The sequence below is a fragment of the Rhododendron vialii genome, chromosome 1a, assembly GCF_030253575.1.
Source record: "Rhododendron vialii isolate Sample 1 chromosome 1a, ASM3025357v1".
Lineage (NCBI taxonomy): Eukaryota > Viridiplantae > Streptophyta > Magnoliopsida > Ericales > Ericaceae > Rhododendron > Rhododendron vialii.
The window spans coordinates 21,147,284-21,148,703 of record NC_080557.1 but is presented as its reverse complement, the minus strand read 5'-3'; the positions used below and the strand labels follow the sequence as shown (position 1 = coordinate 21,148,703).

General features: G+C 52.6%; 1 protein-coding gene across 1 annotated transcript; it reads right to left on the bottom strand.

Annotated features, from left to right (window-relative positions):
- Positions 1-1,420, bottom strand: LOC131322328 (GATA transcription factor 4-like). The gene is made up of 2 exons (XM_058353629.1): positions 1,041-1,420; positions 1-811 (listed from the first exon to the last, which is right to left on the bottom strand). Exons 1-2 carry the CDS (start codon positions 1,239-1,241, stop codon positions 224-226), a joined length of 789 nt encoding a protein of 262 aa, XP_058209612.1. The 5' UTR covers positions 1,242-1,420; the 3' UTR covers positions 1-223.

The window sequence follows — 1,420 nt, the reverse complement described above, 5'->3', positions numbered from 1 at the left end:
TTTTAAAACCGTCAGTCAGGAAAATTGAATTAACTTCGGCTGGGAAAACGAAAGAAATGAAAATTGTACTCCACTATTGCAAGAGTACCAATTAGTACTAGAGAGAGCGGGGGGGGAGGGGTTTCGGTTGTGTGTTTCCCGATACGATAACACTGGGGAAATACTCAGATCAAATTAGAAGACCACTAGAGCGGCGATCCTGACAACTGTCCAGTCGCTGACGTCAGCATACCTCGAAGTCACGGCGGCTGTGCTGCTGCTGCTGTCGCCGGCGAATCTCCTCTTCTTCCTCCTCCTCCTCCTCCTTCTGCCTCCGCAGCTCCATGACCTTCCGGTGAGAGTTGGAGTGCTGAGTCAGCACGAACGTCGGGCTCGCCGCTGGCCTGTACTCCGGCACCAGCCGCCCCGACTTGTACCGCACGCCGCACGCGTTGCACAGCGTCTTCGGCCCCAGGGGCCCGGCCCGCCACTGTGGCGTCTTCTCCGACGCGCAGTGCGTGCACCGTCGCGCCGAGTTCTCCGAAGGCGACGGCGAGTGGCGGTCTCCGGTTCGTTCCGACGAACTCGGCGAGCTCTCGTTTCGCTTTGACTTCGACTTTGCGACAGTCGGAGCGGTAGATCCGGGCGAGGAAGTCCAGGTTTGGTTGAATATTGTAGGTGCTGCTGCTCTCGACCGTTTGCTGCGTGATCTGCCGTGGGATGACGCGTCTGGTCGGAGATTGACATTTTCGGCAAAGGAGTTTGACGGGAAATAAGTGAAGGAGTCGTCAACGAAATTCGAGAGCCACTCCAGTTCGGCTACATCATCACTCTATACAAATATATCACCAGCCAAAAACGTAATGAGTTGACGTCACGAATTAATTGAAAAATTATTTCAAGTTTTATTCGATTCAATTAAGAGAAAATGTGAACAGTATACTATAGAAAGAATTTTGAAAAGCATATTATATGGACGAAATTCGAGATTTTAACTGGGTGATCGAGCAAGAGCCCGTGAAACAAACAAAGACGGAGGACTGTAGTGAGATTGTGCTTACTGGGACGCAGAGGTCGTGGGTGAAATCAGCAGAGTAGTACTGGTTCGCATTGCAGTGGCCACCAGTAGCCGCCGCGTAGTTGTTCTCGGAGTAGTACTGGACGCTGGCCGAGTCGGTGGTGGTGAAAAGTTGGTCGTTGGAGAAGTCCAGAAGGTCGTCAATGGGAAAACACTCCGCCGCCGACACTCCGTATACATCCATCTCGGACTCGGAGGAAGTGGTGGGTTTTACACGGGGGTCTCTCACCTCTGTAACTAGAGAGAGTGATGGACAGAGATAGGGAGAGAGAGAGAGAAGTAAAGGTTCCCTGGGGCTGGGCTTGATATACTGTTACGCCGCTGGGGAGAGAGAGAAAGAGGGAGAGAGTGCGTGATCACTCC